This window comes from Equus asinus, chromosome 28 (genome assembly GCF_041296235.1).
Source record: "Equus asinus isolate D_3611 breed Donkey chromosome 28, EquAss-T2T_v2, whole genome shotgun sequence".
NCBI lineage: Eukaryota > Metazoa > Chordata > Mammalia > Perissodactyla > Equidae > Equus > Equus asinus.
This window is the reverse complement of record NC_091817.1, coordinates 46124273-46143286: the sequence shown is the minus strand read 5'-3', so window position 1 is coordinate 46143286 and position 19014 is coordinate 46124273. Positions and strand designations below refer to the sequence as shown.

General features: G+C 61.8%; 2 protein-coding genes across 9 annotated transcripts in view; both read right to left on the bottom strand.

Moving 5' to 3' along the window:
* Positions 1 to 5262, bottom strand: part of NECAB2 (N-terminal EF-hand calcium binding protein 2) — a 29892-nt gene extending 24630 nt beyond the window's left edge. The window contains exons 1-2 of one of the 6 annotated variants that reach the window (XM_070500714.1): positions 4986 to 5262; positions 2471 to 2495 (exon numbers count right to left, since the gene is read on the bottom strand). In XM_070500714.1, the coding sequence (XP_070356815.1) occupies positions 2471 to 2495; positions 4986 to 5204 (244 nt within the window). In that variant the 5' untranslated portion in view covers positions 5205 to 5262. Of the gene's footprint in view, positions 1 to 964; positions 1161 to 2470; positions 2496 to 4985 lie in introns of those variants that run through there. The other 5 variants (XM_044761334.2, XM_070500713.1, XM_044761333.2 and 2 more) reach the window with 5 other exon arrangements.
* Positions 5263 to 6579: 1317 nt separating this feature from the next.
* Positions 6580 to 17995, bottom strand: OSGIN1 (oxidative stress induced growth inhibitor 1). 3 transcript variants are annotated; one of them, XM_070500216.1, is made up of 7 exons: positions 17822 to 17995; positions 17269 to 17424; positions 12963 to 13067; positions 11615 to 11751; positions 10558 to 10749; positions 10243 to 10334; positions 6580 to 7899 (listed from the first exon to the last, which is right to left on the bottom strand). In XM_070500216.1, exons 3-7 carry the CDS (start codon positions 13027 to 13029, stop codon positions 6951 to 6953), a joined length of 1437 nt encoding a protein of 478 aa, XP_070356317.1. In that variant the 5' UTR covers positions 13030 to 13067; positions 17269 to 17424; positions 17822 to 17995; the 3' UTR covers positions 6580 to 6950. The 3 variants fall into 3 exon arrangements, with proteins under 3 accessions (XP_070356317.1, XP_044617251.1, XP_044617249.2); XM_044761316.2 differs by lacking the exon at positions 17822 to 17995 and having other exon boundaries at positions 10243 to 10409; positions 17269 to 17436; XM_044761314.2 differs by lacking the exon at positions 17822 to 17995 and having other exon boundaries at positions 17269 to 17434.
* Positions 17996 to 19014: the final 1019 nt, after the last annotated feature.

Here is a 19014-nt window from a genome sequence, read left to right as displayed (position 1 = left end):
GAGATGCTCGGCGGCCGTTGGCAGCCTCCCCAAGACGGGGAGCTCCCCGTGGAGCGCTGGGTGGGAGTCAAACACCTGCTGACAAAGCAGGGTCCACTTTCCCGGGCGGTCGAACCTCATCAGCCGGTCCCAGGGCTCAGATTCCTCTCAGGGAGCCTGCCATGCCCGGAGCGCCCCTCTCCATTCTCCTGACAGCCCCCTGAGGTGGGTACCACTATCATTATCCCCACTTACAGATGGGGACACTGAGGCCCAGAGAGTTTGGGGACTGGCCTTTGTCACTGGGCTGGCAGCTGGCTCAGCCAGGACCTGAAGCCAGCCATTCCCTGGGACAGAGGAGGGGCCCCACCTCCTTCTCACAGGCTCCAAAAGCTCCCCGGACCCAGCATCACACCCACATCAACCCTGGTGACAACCTGCCACAGCCACTCGGCGGTGGCCGGGAAGACTGAAGGCCCCAAGGGGAGGGGTGAGCTCGGCCTCTGTGGGGGCTGCAGAAGCGAAGTCGAGGGTCCCCGCAGCTGTGCTCAGGGGGTGGAAACATGGCTTCTGACAGGGGGACAAGAAAGGAGGATGAAACCCCATTTGTGCCTGAAGGGAGACCAGCGTGCCACCCACCCACCCACACAGGCAAGCTTGCACACACACACACACACACACACACTCTGCAAAGGTTCCTACAGAGCCGCACAACCAGAAAGACCCCCCCCCTCCACGCACACACATTCGGAGGTGCAGCACCAGTCACAGAGCACGGCCCCCCAGACCGGCAGCGGTGCACACACTCCACAGCGCGGACGGAGACCCGCAGGCGGACCCCCACGGCTGCACCCCGGTGACATGCACGCACAGCCATGCTCCCACCGAGGAATAAAGCCATTCCCCGTAAGCCCACAGACATTTACTGAGTACCTGCTGGGTGCCAGGTATCGGGCCCACGACACGGACAAACCTGCATTCCTACCTGTGAAGACCTCACGACCTGCTGGAGGGGCCCGGCCAGCACACGGCAGTGACCATGCAGCCCAGGGCTGGCCGCCCAGTGAAGATGCTAGAGGCCCTTAACCACGTCCCTGATCTTTAACGCTGTTCAGGACACGATGCCACAACCATTTCTCGAGGGCCACTGAAGGTCCCCCCACATCCCTCTCCTTCCTCTGTATGGAATTGCTGCCAATGGTCCTTCATCCCAAGAGGCCTGGGAGGGGCCATGGTCACGCCCAGGCATAGGGGGCAAGAGATGGAGAGCTCTGGAACTTCCTTCCAGCCCAGGCCTGTGCACCCCCCACCCCCAAAAGCCTCTTCTTCCCCCAGCACCATTGGGGGACAGGTCCACACCAACCCCCTGCAGGGAGGGAGGGAGGTGCTGGGGCCCCGAGCTAGAGCCACCACCGTGAACTGTAGCCTAATGGGAGAGGCACGGGGGCCTGATGCTTTGGGGGACCTGAGGGCCCATGGGGACAGGCAGCAGGTCATCTGTCCCCAGCACAGGCCTTGATTCTCAATCAGCGTTTTCTCAACAAACAAACACGGAGCATGGCTTGCTTCTCTTTTTATCAAAATTTGTCACTCAGCTGCCTCCTTGCAATTCTCCAACAGCCCAGGGCAAGAGACAGGTTAGGGGTTACCACCCCACTCTACAGAAGGGGAAACTGAGGCCTGGAAGGGGCCCTGGTTAAAGCGCACGGAGAGTGCTTGGGGCCCGAGAATAATGACCATGGTATTTAGATGAAGTCATACCGCTCTCTGTTTCAACGGGGAGCCTCAGGCTCAGGAGGGCTTGGTAAACTTCTCAGGCTCCCCCCATCCCCCCCGACCCGGCCCCCGCCTTCCTCCTGCAGGGTGGAGCTGTTCCAAGAAGTCAGGACAAGTGGAGTGTCATAAATTCGCTGGCCACAACAATGTGCTGCTCACATTGTTGGGGAGGCCGCATGATGTGGTGAGAAGTGCCCGGGGTCTGCGGGAGAGCCTTGACTGCCTTCCTGTGGCCGGGCAACCCTGGGCATGTCACTTAACCTCTCTGGGCCACTATGGAGTTGACAGCACCGACTGCAGCAGGTTGCTGTGAGGAGGAGATGTGCCCAGGTCTGTGAAGAAGTGAGTGAGGCTGGGAGCTTCCCAAAGGGTGGTCTCTGGGCCCCCACCTGGGCTGCCTTGATCCGGCTCAGCTGCATAAGGGTTAACGTACACCAAGTATGTACTACGACCAAGACGTCTCCACTACACAGACATCAACTGGTTGAATCTTCACGGCATCCCTCCCTACTAAGTAAGAACTCTGCGAGTCCCATTGTACAGATGGGCAAACTGAGGCACAGAGGCAGGATGCAACCTTCTGACTTCAGGGTCCTGCACTCTTAACGTTTAGGTTCATGGGTGTCCATGTCCTGCGTCTGAGCCCTTTCCCTGACGCATCGGGACAGAAAGAACCAAGTCCTCATTCAGGCGACCGCCCCGGAGGGAAACTCACCATTTTTGTCCGCACGTCGGAAAATCTGCAGAGAAGAGAGGTCGAGTCAGCCCGGAGCCGGGCGCGGCAGGCGCCCTCCAGCGGTTCGCACTGTAACTGAGACCCCTCCCGTCCCAGGGGGCCTGGGGAAGCTGAGCCCCCCTCCCCCGCCCCGCGGGGAGACCCCGGGGAGGGATGTGGCAGGCGGAGGCCCCCAGCCGCCGGCGCGGAAGGAGCCGCCCACTCTCCCTTCTGCGCCGCCTGCCTGCCCACGGGCACGCCGACAGACGCACGCACACGCGCGTGGACAGGCTCATGGCCATCCACATGCTTGCGGGTGGACGTCCAGAGCCATCGGTCCCCGCGGCTTCACCCACTGTCCGATGCTCAGTCGCACACTCAGAATTTGTGTCCCAGGGACGCACCCACACGCCTTACACCATCACACCTCTCCCAGAACCCCTCGGGAGCCCGGGTTTTCTCCAGGGAGGGTGGGTTAGGTCTGATGGAAGGGGTCCGCTAACAGAACCTCGGGGCCTGGCACCTGGAACAGCCACGGGCAGGACTGGATTATTTTTGGGGTGGGGGAGTGGGTGGAAGCAGGCTGCCAGGAAACTAGTTGCAGATGCAAAGTTCTGGCTGCATCAGGAGGGGGTGGGGGAGGGGATGGACGCATGGGGGAGGGGACAGCCCAACCCCTCCCCACTAAGCCTGAGCTGAGACCAGATCAGTCTTCTCTTGCTACTTTTGGGACCAGGTAAGTCAGGCTGATGGAAGGAGGTGGGGGACGCACTAGCCCCTGTGACCTTCCCACCTTGGGTCCTTGCCTTGGTGCCAAGGGCAGATGCCCCCCATCCCTCCAAGCAATGGGGTGGGCATCCATTATCAGCACCTGAGGCTGGGACAGACTGAAGCAGGGAGAGCTTCTCAAACATCACCCCCCTCCCTCAGCTGAACCCCGACTCCGGCATCCTGGGCAGGAGCCACTGTGGCTGGGGCAGAAAGGGAGGCAGTTATGGGACCGCCCCCCAGGCCCTCGTCAGCCTGGGCACCCCACAGCCCTGCTCCTGACTGCAAGGTCCCTGAGGCGGGGGTCCCACCCTCAGGTGCTGCTCTGGGCTTGGGTGTTGAACAACTGAGTGACAGGACCACAGCGGATGTGGCTCAGGGAGTCTGCACAAGCCTGTGAGCCCCCCACGCCCGCTCATCACCCCATTTCCCAGATGAGGAAATGGAGGCTCAGAGTCGGGGCCCAGCCAGCATGAGGAGGACTCGCAGCCCACCTCCTGACCGGCAGAGAGAATCAGGCGGGGTCGGCCGGGCGTTCCTGCAAGGGCAGGCCTAGGTCTCGGGACCCCTGCCCCCCAGGGCTTTCGGTGTGAACTCCGCTGGGGTCTCCAGAGAGAGGGGCCAGCTGCACGAGTGTGTGGCTGTGTGTGCGTGTGTTTGGGGGCACTCACAGCACTGCTCTCCCTTCCCTGCCCAGCCCTCTCCGCCCAGAGTCCACGATGGGCTCCAGGAGAGAGGAAACCCACGCTCCCCCACACTCACAGGGATGTGCAGTACACACACCCAACTCTCCCAGAAGCCCACCAGGCACACGAGAAGCACCCCATGCCCCGGCCACCCACCACACAGAACCCTCACCAGGACATGCCCATCCCACCGCGCTGCTCTCATTGCGGGGGAAGGGGGGACCCCAGGATGAAGCCCCTCGCCTCCCTCCCAGCAGGACAGGGGAAATCTCCCACGCAGCAACCATCCACCCTGCAGAATCTCCCTCCGGCCCAGGGGAGTGGGGGTGAGGGTGAGGTGCAGGTTTGGGTCCCAGAGGGGATGGGGGGCGAGTAGAGGGAGGGTGGGAAGGGAATGGAGGACAGAGGGGCCTCGGAGTGGAGTGGGGTGGCTGGAGGGAGCCCAGGGGGTCCCGGTTCAGGGTGCCTGGGGGGTGGTTCAACTCCACCGAAAGGGGAGGCGAACAGCTGGGGAGGGGGCTTCACTTTCAAGGAGGCGGTGTCGGAGCGAAAGGGTCTTTGGGGATGAGAAGACCAGGGCTCCCGAGTCTAGAGCCAGGACGAGAAGGGTGGCCCCGGAGCTAGGGTTGGGGGGGGGGGGGAACTGAGAAAAGTAGCGACTCAGCAGGGATCCGGGTGGAGGGGAAAAGGGGGCTCCCGTCCCGGGAAGGGACGAGGGTAAAGGGGGAGGTGCGGCGCTGGAGGAAAGATGAGGGTTTGGCCAGGACAGAAGTAGGGGGCGGGGGCCGGGTCGAGGGGCTCCAGGGTCCCGGCTCCGGGAAGGTGGGGGTCCGGAGAAGTGGAGGGAGGGGACGGGAGGAGGGGTCGTCCTGGTCCAGGGACAGAGACCGGCCGGGACGCGAGGGGCTGGGGGCTCGCGCTCTGGGGCGCAGAGCGGGATGGGCCGGGGGTCCTCTGCGCAGCGAAGAGGGGACGCGGGTCCCGGCGGGGACCGGGAAGGGCGGCGTCGGGGTCGTCTCCAGGGGAGGAGGGGGCTCGGGTCCCGGCCGGCGCGTACTCACGTCCAGGATGACGGCGGTGCCCCCGCGCGGCGAGGCGGGGCCGGGGCCGGGGTCCGCAGCGGCGGCGGCGGGGGCGTCGGGGGCCAGCGGCGCCCGGGGCTCGCCCATCCTGGCGCCCACCCAGCGCAGCAGCCCGCCCAGCGCCCGGCCCTGCGGCGGCGGCTCCCGGAGCAGCCTGTGCGCGCCGGCCCTGCACAGGCGCGCCGCCCGCTCGCACATCGCGCCGCGCCCGCGGCCGCCACCGCCCGGAAGCCCGCCGACCCCCGCCCGGCCCGCGGCCCGCCCCCGCGCGACCCCCTCCCCGCGCCGCCCGCGCCGCCGCCCGCGCGCCCCGCCCTCCCTCGCTCGGCCCCCACGGCCGCGGCCACCGGGGGACGGGCCGGCTCCGGGGAACGGGGGGGGCGCTCCGCCCGGACCCCGAGCCACGTGCCCCGTGTCCACCTCCCCCCTCAACCCCCCGCGGCCGGGCGCGGCGGCAGGGGGCTGCCCCCAGGGGCATGAGGCCTCGGAGCTGGACCCCGGGCCGGCCGCGGAGGGGGCTGCTCAGTAGGCACGGAGTTGGGGGAGGTCTGGCTGTGGCTGGGGGGGGGTCCCTGGGGGCTGCCCTCCCGAAGGTCCCCCCACCCTACCCGTGGCGCCGCCGCAGGGGCCGGAGCGCGGGTGTCCGGCGAGCCTGGAGCGCCCTCTGCCGGCTCCCGCTCCCGGGATCCGTGCCCACGCGCGCGGGCTCCCCGTCACTCCCCCCCCTCCCCCCGACACCCACTCTTTGCTCCCGCGGGCGTGCACGCCCCCTCAGACCTCCCCCCTCCCATTGCACAACGCCCAGAACCGGGCTTTGCCCCAGAACATCCTCTTCCCGTCACACTCCGTCCACCATCATCCATCCATCCATCCACTGGTCCAAAGGGTTGGTTAGGGAGCACCCGCTAGGTGCTAGGCCCCGCACTAGACGCTTGGTTCCAATCATGGGCAAAACCGACCGGGTCCTTGGCCTCCGGGAGCTTACATCCGAGTGGGCGGAGCCAATACTGGAATGATTCCCCAAATGAATGAGGCATTACAACTGAATTGCAATGAAGATGTGGCCCCTTGGGCCATAAGCCATTTGCCCTGGTGGCCAGGTGGCCATGGAGGGGTCTGTGTCAGAAGAGGCTTCCTAGAGGAGATGAGCCCTATGCCGAGAGAGTGGAAGAAGAGGAGGAGTTGGAGAGAGGAGGGAAAGTGCCCTCAGCTGGAGACCAGCCTGTGCAAAGGCCCTGTGGCAGGTACAAGCCTGGTGAGGGACTGAAAGGAGACAGTGTGCTGGGATGGAGTGGGAGAGGGGCAGGGACTAGGCTGGAGGGGTAGGAGGGCTGTGGAAGGCTCTCCAGCAGCCCATTCCTCACACACACCCTCCTGCCACTTCTCTACACAGCTGTGCTCTCACCTGCTCCCACTCGGCTGCCTCCCACTTGGGACACCATCCTGCATCTCCCAACCCCCCAGCCCAAGGACTTCCTTCTACATGGCCCTGTGCCCACCCTCCCCCCAGCTCCCAGAGCAGGGCCCTGGGTCCTGGGCCCCTCCCCAAGCACAGAATCCTCAGACACATGAGTGGAGGCAGGCGCTGGTTTTATTTGGACCTGATTCTGGAAGGAGCCGGGCCTGGAGTCCTCCTGACTCCGTGCTCAGCTGGCCCTGGTGATCCCGGCTCCCGCTGGCAGCTTTCGCCCCACTCCTAGGTCTGGGCCTGCCCTGGCCTGCAGCCACTGTTCCCCCTGGGCCCCAGCTTGAGTGCGGGCAGCCTGGGTCCCCACTCCTCTTCGTTGGCGAGGCCTGTTGCACAGGCTCGTGGCCGCTCCTGTCTCCTGCCAGGAGAGGCCCCCTTCCCTCACTGGGGCGTCTTGGGATGGGCCCTGTGTCCACAGGGCTCTGGCGATCTCCCCTCCTTTTTAGGGCCTTGGTGTGAGGATCCCAGGCTGGGTGCTAGGGTGGCTTGCTGGCCTCCTTCCTCATCAGGGAGCTGGCCACGGCCAGGGCCCCACCCTGTACAAAGCGCACAAAGTTGTCCCCGGCCAGCGGCCCCATGGCGTACAGGCCCTCCTGCTGGGTGCTCTGGTAGGTGAAGGGGTCCACGTCGATGGGGTTCCTCTTGGCGCTCAGTGGCTGGTCAGGGTCCACGGCGAGGTCAGTGCCCGCCCCGGGGAGGAAGGAGAGGTTGGGGTGGGAGCCGATGAGGACTAAGACCAGGGAAACGCCGAAGACCTTCTGGAGGCCCTTGGGGTCCCGGAAGACGGCCTGGCGGTCCTCCTTGAAGAGCAGCAGCTGGTGCTCGGGGAGGCTGCGGTAGCCCTCATAGGGGCTGGGGGACAGGATGGACTGCTCCCTCATCATCTGGTGCACCTTGTGGTACTCGGGGTACAGCATCTTGGGCAGCTGGTTGAACACCAGGCCGGGGTCGTCCACGGGCCGACGGAAGGCGTGGATGACAGGGATGTTGTAGTGGCGGGCATAGAGGACCGCGTCGGCCGCCGACAGCCCTGCGCCCACGATGAGGACGGGGTCCGAGGCCGGGGTCACCAGGCCTGCCCGTGTGGCCACCTCCAGGGCCGAGAGCTCATGGTGGATGAAGGGCAGGGCCTCCCCGGGGAGGCCCAGCCGGGCCGGGCTGTCGGACGTGCCCGTGGCCAGGACCACGTTGCGGGCGCACAGGGAGAAGGGCTGCTGACTCCGGTCCTCGGCGGTCAGGAAGCCGCTCACATGGAAGAGGGGGCTGGGGTCCTGGGCCCCGGAGCCGCTGGGCTCAGGGATCCCCCACTCCACGGCCGTGACCACGGCACCCGACACGAAGTTGGGGCCCAGGCCCTTCTTGATCACGTAATCCCTGTAGTAGTGGGCAATGTCCCCCGCCGTGGCCCGGCTGTTGCGAAGGCCTCTGGGGGGAAAAGACGCAGGAGGGTGAGTGTCAGAGAGTGGGCTGGGGGTGGACCAGGCTGGTGTCAGGCCCTGGAGGCGGACAGTGGCCGTGCCACCCACCCGCCGTAGGACTTGGCCACGTGGTTTAACCGCTCAGTCTCCTCTTCTGTAGAATGGGGCTAAGGGTACCTCAGCAGGGTTGGGTTCACAGTGTGGCCTGCAGAGCTAGACGGCCCGGGTTCAGATCCTGGCTCTGCCGTGGATGGGCTGTGTGCCTGAAACTCCCTATGCCTCAGTTTCCTCCTTTGCAATGTGGGGAGGATGATGGTGATGGTACCTACTTTGTGTGGTTGTGCAGAGGATGGGATGATGCTAGAAACAGAGGTGAGGATGGAACCTGGCGGCTAACGAGTGACGTGTAAGAGTCGTAAGAATCGGCCACTGTTATTGCCTTGAAGGATTAAATGATATTCCACATAAATATGGTAGGATTCCATTTTTATGGAGTTGAGAAAGAGGCAAAATGAACCCATGGAGTTAGAGGTCGAGAGAGTGGTCACCTCTGGGGAGGAGGCGGGGGCGGTGGCTGGGAGGGAGGACGAGGCTCCTGGGGACAGGGCCTCTGCTTCCTGACCCCTGGTGGCTGGGACGCAGGCGTGTTCACTGCGAGACTTTCCACCCGCTGTAAGCCTGTGGGTTCTGTGCTTCCTGTACGTGGGCAATGCTTCAGTAAAGAAGTTGGTTAAAAAGTAACCCGAGCACAGCGCGCTTTGCTCACCCAGTAACAGCGGGAGGGTTTTATTATTGTAATTGTCACCACCACCCTCTCCGGGCCACTTTGCGCCAGGGCGCTGGTGGCTGACGACTCTGCCTCTCCTCAGCTCCTCCCTACGTCTAGCTGTGTGGCCTCAGGTCAGTGGCTTTCCCCAGCTGTGCACATATTGATAAGGATGAACTCAGTTAATGGGAATCCTGCGTGACACACCCACACCACCAGTTGTCACGGGCTCAGACCACAGCCCCCCAAGGCCACTCCAGCCGGCCCAACTCATTAGTCTGCTACTGAAACTGGAACTCTGGAATTGATTTCTGTGGGTTTGTCATTTCTCTTTCTCAGGTTTAGTAAAAACTGTTTTAAAGGGCTGTCCTGAGAAGCTGCTACGTAGGAGGTTATTTATATTAATGCACATTGGCAAGAATGAATGCCCCATGGCTGGGCCGTGGTTGGGGACTGTGGCCACACCACGAGGGCAGGGAACCCGTCTGTCCTGCATTTTGGCCCCGACAGGTAGGGGGTGGTCAGTGGAGATGCTGGCCCTCCCTCGGGAATATTAGGCGGCTGTGTAAAGGATGGTTTCGAACTGTGTAGCCGCCACGTGCAATGCTATGACAACGTGTCCAATTTTAAGAATAGGATGTGAAAGGGTACGTCCACAAATGTAACTCAAATCCTGTCTGCGTGTCAGCAAACACATCACTAACAAGCCAGGATGTCTTCCTACCAAATCTGCAGGGACGAAAAGTCTGTGTCAAAGAGACAGGCAGTGAACCCTGGAGAGGTGGACACTGAGGTGGGTGGGGGTGACAGGCCCCCTGTCACGGCCCCCGAGGGCAGAGGAAACAGGGCCTCAAGTACAGGGGCAGACGCCACCCTGGTGGCATCGTCCGCCCTGGGGCACCGGGCAGCTTTAACACCTTGCGGCCCAGGATGAGCGGGACTGGGATTCGTTCGTTCAAGGATTCAGCCCCATCCCCAGGGTGGTGGGAGGCGTGCACGGCGGTCACGATGGAGCAGGAAACACGATGAGGAGAAAAGATCCCGAGACAGGACAGCGACAGGTAGAAGAGGGGGTTGGGGCGACTTGTCTCCCCTCTCTGTTGTCTGTGTTGTGGTTATGTTTCTAATGCAAAAGCTTTTCAAAAGACAGAAGTGCATCCTATTTGCTCATGTAGAAGGAAAGAGATTGTTCCAGGCCTGGCTCAGAATAGCGGGAGGGGTGGCAGGGAGGCCAGAGGACTGGGGAGCCTGGGCCAGAGGCACGGGGCAGGGCGTGGGGGGCAGAGGCCAGCTGTCACCCCCTCCTTGAAGGCTGGGATGCTAGCGGGAGGCCAAGTTGGGGTCGTGTGGCAGGGGGAGGGAGCACTGGACTGGGAGTCCTGGGACGAGCCCCGTTCTGCCGCTCACTCCTCCTGTGGTCCTAGGCAAGTCCTTTCCCCACCTGAGCCTCAGTTTCCCCCCTGGAGTAAGAGGAAGGCACCCCAGATGAGCCCCGAAGCCCGTTCACCTCCGGTTGCTGGGCTCAACGTGGGGTGGGCCCGGGTCTTCCCTGCCCCCCGCCCTGGGCTTTCCGGGGTGCCGTACCTTCGCTTCCTGCACATCCAGTCCTTGACCGGCAGGTCTGGGAGCCCCATCCACTGGCCTCGGCTCAGGGTCACCATGGAGCCTTCGATGGACTGTGTGCGAGACGAGTCCTTCGGTCCAGGCCTCTGCCGGCCCCCACCCGACTCGAGGCTTGGGGGCGTGGAGGCCTGAGAGACAGGGGAGGAGGGGGAGGGAGAGGAGGGGTGGGAGGGGAGGAGGGGCAGGCGAGAGTGGGGGGAAAGGAAGAGTCTCAACTCCGGAGACTTCATGGAGATTCGGCCCAGATGCCTCGCACCCCTGCCAGCCCCCACTCACGTGCCAGGCTCCCCCGGGCAGGTTCCGGCCCAGGACCACGTGGGGGATGGCTCGCTCCTTCTGGTGCTTCCAGGTGAGGACGGACTCCATGTCTCCCCCAAAGTCAGTGTCTGGACGCAGAAGGGCGTCAAAGAGCAGGGCCACGGGGCTTTGGCACCGGCCTTCAAGGCCTTCGGACAGGTAATTCAGGTCCTGGGTTGGGGGGGATGCAGGTCAGAGGGGCCACCAGGGAAATGCCCCCTGGTCCTGCATTCCCACCCTAATATCGGGGGGTGGAGGGGGGTCAGATGAGCTTGGGAAATGCTGCCTCTCGAAGGAGATGATGCCCAGCAGCACATTAAAGGCTCTGACAAGGCCTGTAGCTGTCATTAACCTGTTTAATGTTGCCAATCCCAGCGTCTCTCAGACTCACTGGAGTAGGAACATTTTCTCTGCGTATTATAATGAGGAACTAGTGTCCTGTGGGAGGCATTTTGAAAAATGCCCATCTAGACAAAATGCCGGCTTACTTCCTCATCCCCGGCTTGTGGGTGGGAGCCTCGGAGGATGGTTGTGGCCTGAAGGGGGGATGTGGACAACGAGCGGCCTCCTGGGAGGCAGGGGCACAGAGGCAGGACTCGGAAGCGCTCTCAGGCAGGGGGCAGTGGGACTCAAATATCGAGGGCGGGGTTTCTCAACTTTGGCCCTGCTGACATTAGGGCCGGCTCCTTCTTTGCGGTGGGCGCTGTCCTGTATGTTGTAGGACGTTTAACAGCATCCCTGGCCTCGACCCTCTGAGCCGGAAGTACCCCCACTCCAGCTGTGACAACCGGCATTGTCGCCAAGTGGCCCCCGGAGAGCGAAGTCGTCCCCTGTTTAGAACACTGGTCCAGGGCTGGCGAGGCCAGCTGGGGTGTCACTGCTGCCTTGGGGTCTCTCACAACTTCCGAGGCTGATGTCCTGGCCTCTCCTGTTCCGTGATTGGTCTGGTGTCTAACAAATGGGTATTTTGGGTTTCGCCCTGGGAGAGCTGGGGGAGTCTCGCGGGAGGGGTTGCCCCCCACGGAGCTGGGCCCACCTGGTCCAGGATGGAGACGCCAGGTGCCTCGGCGAGCTTCCTCTGCAGCAGGGGGTGCGGGTGGACGGCGTCCGGCTTCACGTATGGGGTGTAGCCGGAGAGCAGGTAGGACAGACAGATGCCCGAGGGACCATTGCCTGGGGGGAGAGAGGGCGGGGTCAAAGGGCGGCGCTTTTAGGTGCAAGAGACCCGAGGGCTTTGGTCTTGATCTGACTTATTCATCGATTTGCTTTTCATTCATAAAGACGAAAATACATTTATTAAGCCCTTGGTGTGTGCTGGGCTCTGTGCATGATGACAGTCAATAACAAAGTCTCGAGCGATGGTTGGGTGCCCACTCTGTGCCGCTCCAGCAACGAGGAAGCAGGGGTCATCACTGCTGGTGTTTATGGAGTGCTGGCTGCGGGTCAAGCTTGGGGTCAAGGGATTTTGATAAAACCAAACAAGAAGAAGCTGACAGCTCTCCTGCTGAACCAGGCCTCTAGGAAGCCCAGAAGGGCATCCACTGTCCCCACTGAGCTCTCCTGATGACTTTAGTGAGGTACATGCTACTCTTTTTTTTTCTTTTATACTTGGAGGAAGCTGGGGCACAGAGAGGTTAAGTAACTTGCCTGTGGTCACACAGCAACACGACCGACATTCTCAGATCACTAGGAACTAGTCCCATCCTCCCAGAGCTGACAGTCCAGTCGCTCAGATGGGCAAGTAAAATATTATAATACAGATTGCTACATGCTCTCAGGGTTGAGCTCAGGGCCTGTGGGTGCTCAGGAGGGGTGCCACCTGGGGGGCCACCTGCCCCCAGGTCTGAACGAATTGCACCGCTCACCTGTGGCACTTGGGCAATAAACCTCGTGACATCGCCTCCATTCTTATCTGTCTTTCCCCTCGTCTTAGCTTGCGCTGTCCAGAACGTTCCCCATGCACAGGATAGCATGGGGACGAACCATATGAAATCATGCTGGTCAGCCGTTTTTGATTTACAAGAATGGCCATTTCATGTGGTTCAGCCTGATGCTTGTCTCGAGGGAGGGGCCATCTGTCCCCTGCTTTTGTGGACCCGAGGACAGGACCCCAGGACCCTCACGTGGGCGCCTAGCGCGGGCGCAGGCTTAAGGTCAGTCGCCCCGTACTCTCGCTGGGCCGCCTTGGCAGATGCTTCTGTTCCTGCCTCGCGGGTCCTTGGAGGGATCACGTGGGACGACAGTTTCTAAATTGCTAAGCACAGCGCCGCGCACACAGCCAACACTCCGTGGCCACTTTTAAGGACGACAATTGTAAAGGAAGGCCGGCCTGGGCTCCTGACCTCCGACCCCAGGGACTCAGGGCAGCCCTGAGTGGCACTCACCGATGATGACCGCCGTGAGGGGCTCCGAGCTGCTGGTGCCAAGGTGGTCTTTCCCCCAGTTGCTCATGGCTGTGGCTGGCGGGGGGCACGGGGCTGGCAGCCGACCTGGAGGCAGAGGGGAGGGAGGACCACTCGGTGAGCCGTGGGTGTCACGCAGTCACTCCCAGCTACAGGGTGGCCTCCTGCGGCCCTCAGGGTGAAGTTCAAGGTCCTCCCTGAGGCAGAGCAGGATGCCACTCCCTCCCCCTTCTCCCCTCCTCACACCGCTCCAGGGCAAACCGACCCGACCCCTCTCCGGACCCCAGTTATGCGGGCGCCCCTGGCGCAGCCTGGTCGCCTCGTCTCTCGTCTCTCATCTCTCGTCTCTCGGAGCCTCACTCGCTCTCCCCATCTCATCGACAGGCGGTAACAGTGCCCGGAGCTTATCATCCACCTTCCACGAGGCCTCCTCTGCCCAGCACGGTGCGACGGCCATAGCCCCCACCCTGCAATCCAGCCGTCGGGGCTTCAGCGTAGCCCCGTGGACTTTGGAGCCATCACGTGGCCCTGGAGAGGTGCTTCCCTGCTGGGGACCGTGGGCCCCTCCCTGGACCTCTCTGGGTCCCAGTTTACTCATTTGTAAAGTGGGAGCAATAATTGTCTCTCGCCTGCAGGGACAAGAGGTAATGTCCGTGCAGTGCCTGCCTGCAGCCAGTCTGCCCCTGGGACGAGAGCAGAGCGCTCAGCCTGAGCGGGGGTGGGCTGGGCTGGAACAGGTGGGCCCGGTAAACCCAAGCCTGAGGGGCACGGTTTGGGGAAAATGCTTGTAAACCTGTCGTCTCTGGAGCACCGGCGCCCCCTGCTGGCCACAGGCTCAAATCGCTCACAGGGACCCAAACCAAGTTCTTAGAGCTGCTGGGGCCGGAGGAGAGTCCGGACCCACCTCCCCCACGTCCCCAAACCAGACCCACCTTCCCTGTGTCCCCCAAACCCCGCCAACAGGGCCCCGGTCTCCCTCCCATCCAGCAGCCCTCTGTCCTGAGGATCATAAGGCAGCATCCACAGCATGGGCGAGGCATGGGTGGGCACTGAGCACTTACTATGTAGGGGCATCTGACACGGTTTTCCTCCTGTCCTCCTCACACTGACCCCGCGCGGAAGCACCTCCAGTGAATGTCGTCAGTTAGCCCCCTTGGCAGATGTGTGAACTGGGGCTCAGAGGGGGCGCACGGTTGCTCAGTGTCACACAGCTGACTTCAAACCCAACTTAACCAGTGCCAAGGCTGTCTGTGTGCACCATGCATGCCACTCGGCCTGTCCCGGGGAGACCCAGGGGGCATCACAGAGTCACACACTCACGGTAAAAGAGTGGGTGGGTGGGCACCAGGCTGGATCACCCAGAGCGGCCGTGATGGGGCCCAGAGTCACTGGCCTCCAGAAGGCAGAAATCTGGATTTTTATGTGAATTCTCTGATTTGGAAAAGTGGGCAACGAATTCACGTTGTTTTGAAAATCTTGAACAGGCAAAGCACACAGCCTGTGACGTGTGCAGAGCGACAGAAACACCAGTGTCCACTGCCGGACGGGTCCTGAGCAGACGGACGAGAGACGACCAGCCAGACAGGCTGGCGAGAGGACACAGGTGTCACTCGCACAGCAACAATGGACCTTCTGACAGCTCTTTACAGTTTGCGAGGAGCTTGCGCCTGAGAGGTGAGCCGCGTCACCTCCGTGTGGCAGGTGAGGAAAGGGAAGCTCAGAGGATGAAGGATGTCTCCCGTGTCACACGGCGGGCGTGGCATGTCAGGTTCCTTGAGAACAGCCTTCCTCCCCTCAGCTGGGGCCCGGCCCGCGACAGCCTCCCCTGCCGTCGGGGTGAGCCCCGTGCCCCCCGGCTTCTCCGTGAGGAGATAACAAGTGACATCGGGGACACACGGCCTTCTCCATGCTGGGTTCCCTGTGGGGCGGTGCCGTCTGCCTGGGGAGGGGACTTGGGGTGACACGGCTACCACTAATAATAATCACAACAACAGCGGGCAGTGACATCTCCATACTTCTGCGGAGTTGGCTGGGTGCCAGGCATGTTTGAAACCCTCTATACACATCCACTAATTTAATCTTCATTTAACGGGGTTATTATAAGTACGCTTCTAATCACTCCCGCTTTACAGATGGGGAAACTGAGGCCCAGCGGGCTTCTCACAGCCCTGTCCAGCTCGCACAGGCTGAGCAGGATTCCAGCCCAGGCTGGCCTGCTCCAGAGCCTTCTCCGTGCCCCTGAGCACATTGTGACGGCTGCCATGTGATAGGGTGACAGCTCCCGCCAGGGGCCCTTCCTGGCTGGGCTGACAGTGTAGCATGTGTGTCCATCCCTGCTCACCCCCCAGCTCTGTCCTAGCGCTGGTGGTGGGGAGGGAGGCCAGGGTGCTGACGTTCCCAGCTGGCAGGGGACAGTTTCTCACTAACCGCCGGCACTGGGTGTGCCTGGTGGCCCTGGGGGTGGGACTGTCCTTCCCAGAGCGCTTCCCCCCGCCTACAGCTGGTACCTTCAGACGGCCCGGGGCCCCCCTGCCTCGTCTTCGCTGTCCCCAGGAATGACAGCAATGGGGATGTATGTGATGCCTGGGCTAAAGGCTCCCCATGCACTAGCTCCTGTGCACTGGCAGCCCTCTCTACAGACAGGGAAACCGAGGCACTGGAGGGGAGGCCACACCCACAAGGTCACAGAGTCAGTGTGTGATGGGACTAGAATTTGATCCCTGGGGGCCGAGACTACCTGGACACCCCAGAATGCCCGACATGAGTGTGACAGGCTGCCTCCGGCTCCCTCGGAGCTCCCACCCCCGGCCGCGCCCTTCACGTCCCTGTCCCTTTGAATTCTCCCCCCACCCAGTGAGGAAGACACTGGTGGGAGCCTCGTTCACAGATGAGGACTCAGAAGCGATTTGCCGGAGGTGGGGGGCTTTGAGACTCCAAGGCCGGTGCTCCCTCCTGGAAGCTTCTGGATGCCACACCCATGAGGTCACCACTCAGAGGCCGACCTGAGAGGTCACTTCCTGTACCATGACACAGACATCTAAAGTCCTGAGAAGCTTGATGCTCCCCTAACCTCGAAACCACACACACTGTCTATTTGCAACAGATGAGGTGAAAGTTTAACTATTTCCACTTCTTGTATGCTTTTTAGTTCTGTGGAGCTGGAATGGCCCAATGTATGATGTTAACTTTTTGTTTGAGTCCTTCTAGTTGAAGATGGCAAATGTCGACTGAAAAATGTTAACATCCACGTGATGTTAACATCCACAGAAGCGAATAAGCATAAAAGAAAGAGAAATCATTGTGCCTTCAAATGATGTTTCTTGGAAGTTGATAGCATGGAACTTGGGGGGGTTCCTAAAACCCGCAACTGTTCTAGGACCCGGGGACACTGGCGTCCCTGCATTTAGGGAGCACCTGGGGGCCCTCCGCTTACTGGACTCAGACCACCCCCTCCCCAGGTGGGTTTTCCTATCCCGGTTACACAGAGGGAGGTCTGGAGAGAGGCAGTGACTTGCCCTAGAATGTCCGAGACCCGAGCCCGTGTGCACAAATCCTGCCCCTTGACACCTGTCAGAGGGTGGGTGAGTCCCCCCTGAGGAAAACAGCATGAGGATAATGTCACCAAGAAAGTGACGTGAGGCCGTGGCCAGGTGAGGATGTGGAGGCGCCCTGTGGACCACAGTGCTACCTGCCAGCGGTCAGCGCTCACTGGTAGGGGAGCCCTCAGCCGCGCGTCCCCCCGGCTGCATCACCTTCCTCGGGAGCCTCCCTTCTGGGGCCCCAGGAGCTCCAAGGCTGCCCAGACTCCCTGGGGCCCACCCCTCCTTCTTAGCATCCCCGAGCCTTCCCTGAGAAGCCAAGACCCTGGGAGCCTTGGGGCAGAGGCCTGGCCGGGGCACCGGGGGGCTCTGCCCCACCGAGCAGGAGAGGTGGGACCCGGAGAGAAGCACCCGGAGAGAAACTGGCTGCGGGACCCAGTGGCCTCGGATGCCAGGCAGCTTGCCCGGGCCGGCCACACCTCTCTTTGCTGCCAACGGCAGTGTCACGTGGGCATGGGTGTGCTCCAACTGTGGGCAGCAGGGCAGCCGTGGGGCTGAGGGTGCCAGGCACCTGGAGATGAGCATGGCCCGGAGGCAGAGGAGGAACCTGGGGCTGGTGGCAGAATCACACCAGGCCACTCAGGACCATCTGGGGGGATCCCCCTGCCTGGCTCTGGGACCCTGCTGGCCACCCCTGCCCGGGACGTGCTACCGTCTCCCGCTCCTGGGGCCTTGCCCAGGCCACTCACCTGCCGGGCACGGGGTCTCAGGAGACCGGTGAGCCTGGCCTGGTCGGGCACTGGGAGGACCAGGGGTCGTGGTGCCTGCCGTGGGAGCGGGATGCCGAGTACCCTGTGGGGATCCGAGAGGCTGTGCAGGCCGGGGACGCGAGGGTATTTCACGGGCTGGGAAGAGGCGGGCAGCAGGCGGGGCCAGAAAAATCACTTTCATAAGCGTGAGTCAGCAGGGGCCTCTGGATGAATGAACTTGCCCTCCTGGTGGGGGGGGAGGGCGGTCACGCTGCCCGGGCCAGCCTTAAAGGCGCCCCACTGGGCCGGCCCTGGGGCACAGCCCCCCTTGTCCCCCCCGCTGGGACTCTGTCAGGGAAAAGGAACCAGGGCTCCTGAATGAGCCAACCCAGCCTTTTCCCCCAAGGGAGGAAGAGACAGCTTGGCCCAACGTACATACGAGGCGGCCCCTTTAAGTGGAGAGCATCTCTGTTCCCTCATCCATCAGGTCCCACAGGGCGTCTCCCCCCTTCTCCACCCCTCCCCCTCCCCCCGATAAAAAGCACCAACCTACCCAGGCTGAGAACTCAGCTCTGCCCCTTCCCGGGCAAGCTGCCTCAGTTTCCTCTTCTGAGCAACAGGGGCTCAGTAATAGACTGTGTCCTGGGTGCGTGTGGCGTTTGCAAGACGTTCTTGGGTACCTAAGATGGGAAGCCTGCTCCCCGCTTCCTATCTTCTCTTCTTCGTTATTTCTTTCTCTTTAGCACCGCGCACCTCCCATTTTGCTGATTCTTACTTATTATATTATTTTCTTGTCTCTCTCCCCCAATCAGGATGTGGTTCTGAGTGGGGAGGGAAGTGTATCTGTGTCTGCTTTGTCCTGTGTCTAGAATAGTGCTCAGCACACAGGGGGCGTGCAAGAAGGAGGAAGGAAGGGAGGGAGCTGCGGAGTATCTGGCCCCTGTACTTCAGTGCATATTAGCTGTTATTTTCAGCATTCATGTGACTGTCACCCCAGCTCCTCTCTTCCCACCCTGCCCTGTGGCTGGGGCGCCTGTGGGTGACAAGTGAGGCACTCACCTTGTGTGCAAAACGTAAGGGGACACCAAAACCACTCAGTGATCAAGAAAATAATAGTTTGATGCAATTAAAAAAAAATCAAAATGAATGCCCCAAATCCAGGATCAACCAAATATTAAAATTTCAAATAAAGCCAGGATCTGTAACAGTGCCGTGCGGAGCCGGACTGCAGCCCGAGGCAGAAAGAAGAATCAGAATAATGATGCTATCTTTATTTAAAACTTTGCTATTTTGTTTCATCCTGGATTTTTGGCAGGACTTTTGACTTTTAAAAATATTGCATGAACACACTCCGAGCTCTGGTGATGGCGCTTTGGTGCTCCTGACATTTGGTGCCTGAGGTGATGTCTCTCTCCTGGTCCCGCCCTGGGGGCCACAGGGGACCAGGTCTGCCTGCAGGACTGTTTTGGGGACAGAGGCTCTCTTGCGGAAAGATCCCTCTGAGGATGCGCATGCGGGATGCTGGTACAGCAGGGGGGTGATGGCTGGGGGTTCGTGCACTGAGGGTTTGGGGGCAGCCCGAGGAGCTGGGGAGAGAAGAGAGACTCTGGGCTTAGTGAGGGGTCTGGCACAGTTGGGTCCGTGGCCCAGGGTCTCAAGGACTGGGGAGATGAGCTGGGGACAGTGGCCAGCACAGGGCCAGCCTGAGCTGGGCCCCTCCCACCTGCCACCCTCTCCTCCCTGGGA

Coding starts and splice junctions, on each gene's coding strand:
- OSGIN1 (XM_044761316.2), bottom strand. CDS start 13,029: ATGAGCAACTGGGGGAAAGACCACCTTGGCACCAGCAGCTCGGAGCCC. Junction 11,752..12,962: donor CCTCACGGCGGTCATCATCG/GTGAGTGCCACT, acceptor CTCTCCCCCCAG/GCAATGGTCCCTCGGGCATC. Junction 10,410..10,557: donor TGCCCGGGGGAGCCTGGCAC/GTGAGTGGGGGC, acceptor CCTGTCTCTCAG/GCCTCCACGCCCCCAAGCCT.